Source organism: Bidens hawaiensis, unplaced genomic scaffold, assembly GCF_021521415.1.
Source record: "Bidens hawaiensis isolate Kalapana, Puna unplaced genomic scaffold, B.hawaiensis_p1.1 tig00002323_1, whole genome shotgun sequence".
NCBI lineage: Eukaryota > Viridiplantae > Streptophyta > Magnoliopsida > Asterales > Asteraceae > Bidens > Bidens hawaiensis.
In genome coordinates, this window is record NW_027491125.1 from 1,383,478 (window position 1) to 1,385,606 (window position 2,129).

A 2,129-nucleotide genomic window follows, 5' to 3' on the forward strand; every position below is an offset into this window, starting at 1 on the left:
AGAGATGCCAAATCAGTGATCCTTACTCGGGAAATCACTAAAAAGCATACCTTACTCGGATCTCCACTTAAGAAGACTATTTGAAGTAAACCTTGCTCGGAAGGCAAAATCTCGTACTCGGCTAAGTAAAAGCTTACTCGAGGGTCCAAGGTGTGCTCGGATTCAATACTTAGCAGTTTCTGAGGAGGTTAAGAAGATTCCAATCTTCCATATTCTTCGTTTAGGTCAAATATCCTCATTTGGGTCAAACTCTTGACCCAACAGATGTTATGCAATAAAAGTGTTTTACCAACCCACAAATATATAAAACATGAATAATCAGGAGCAAATAAATAAATATAAAGTATACGGCTCCACTACAACTCCATCATCCCCACACTTGTTTTTTTCATTAAATTCTTCATTGGGGATCGTCTCAAGCTCAACCTTTTTTCAAACTAGCAAAACTTAAAAACACAAAAACAAAAACAAACTACAAAATACTACGTTAGTGACACGATTAAATATACAAACTCCACGAAATCTCCCCACACTTGAATTTAATCAGGAGGTTTCTCCTTAATCTGTACCCTATCTAACCCGTTTAGTTCCACCAGGAATTTATCAAACAGTAATATATCAATGATGGAACCGTAAAATATTAAATTAGAATTAAAAATCAGTAACGGGTCAGACTACCTATATTTAAACTTACCTGGCAAAAGCCGAATGCGTTGTATGTATCGAGAAGACTGGTTGTGTTTGACTTTTAATGGTTTTTTCACTCTCGTAAGCCATCTTCTAAAGTATACGCAACTTCGGTTTTCAGGTAACCTATCATCCTCGGCCTTATCCCGTGGTTTTAATTCCTGATCATCATTCAAAACACAGTCCACGGGCCGGAAATGGTGTTCTTCCTCTAACACCACATCCTCATCTACACTGTCCTCTACAAGTAGGGCCTCGAAAAACGCAACATCCCCATCAACATCCAATGTACCCCCCTCGTCATACTCTAACAATCCATCCAACTCCAGATAAAGGAATTCATCTTCCTCACTCAATTCATTCACAACCTTTTCCTCAACGCCAAACATCAACTCAAGTGAATCCCCCAAATCCACGACATCCTCTATCTCTTCTTACTTCACTAACGACCTCTGATAAGCATCCCACTCTTCTTCATTTATTTCATCATCAGAGTCACTGTAACAACCTGCAAAATCAATAACGCATACCTGTGTGGCCTGAGGTGGGACTTTATCTGCCACTCGTGTCTCCGTATCTAGAATGTTCTCCTCTGAATCATCTATATACTCCATGATTGGCTCTTTCCCTTCTTCTGGAAACATCGGGAACAACTCGCCCAACCGATTCATGTATCCCAAATAGTTGACTTCCGCATCATACTTATAACCAGGTGTCGGTTGTTCCTCCAGCTGCACACTCTCCTCTTCGGTTTCTCGAATAATTTCGCTATCTGACTCGTACACGCATTGGGAGATCTGCTTTGACCCTTCTTTCACCTTTGTGAGTATTCCAGAGATTTCTTTAACTGCATCTTGGAGACCTGCAAAAACAGATAGTTGATTTCTTAGCATAGCATCATGTTCAGCTAATGTTTGTTGGTATTGGGCATCCTTCTCTAATAGTCGGGTCAACAACTCCTCGATCTTATTCAAATACTCCACAGAACCCCCGTTGGGGCTGCTTTTGGAATGTTAAACATAATCTTGCCCTTGTTTGTATTGATATCCCCGATCCGGTTCGTTATAAAAATATGACGGGGACCCTGTGAAAGATAAGACTGCTGCTGCGCATAGGGGTTAGTACAATAATATGAACATCTATGAGTCAAATGAAGACGACCACACGTATCACAATTAGGGTGAGCACTATAGCATGGACATTTAATGGTAAAGTGAGGACTGTCACAAATTTCACACATAATTACAAGAATTTAAATAAGCAAAAGACACAGACAATTATACACCTACGACTCAAAGCAAAAAATAAATACGTAAAAATTTAATTAACTAAAACCCTAAAAACTCAAAAGTAAAAAAGCATAATAGCACGTATATAGAAAGTAAGTCCAATCAGAGCTAATAACGCAATCGCTAAGAGTCCCCGGAAACGACGCCAAAAAC

At 39.4% G+C, this 2,129-nt stretch overlaps 1 protein-coding gene across 1 annotated transcript; it reads right to left on the reverse strand.

Annotated features, from left to right (window-relative positions):
- Window positions 1-552: 552 nt before the first annotated feature.
- On the reverse strand, window positions 553-1,672 carry LOC143617409 (uncharacterized). Its single transcript, XM_077089982.1, has 2 exons — window positions 1,218-1,672; window positions 553-1,139 (listed from the first exon to the last, which is right to left on the reverse strand). Exons 1-2 carry the CDS (start codon window positions 1,578-1,580, stop codon window positions 1,122-1,124), a joined length of 381 nt encoding a protein of 126 aa, XP_076946097.1. The 5' UTR covers window positions 1,581-1,672; the 3' UTR covers window positions 553-1,121.
- Between the last annotated feature and the right edge of the window lie 457 nt (window positions 1,673-2,129).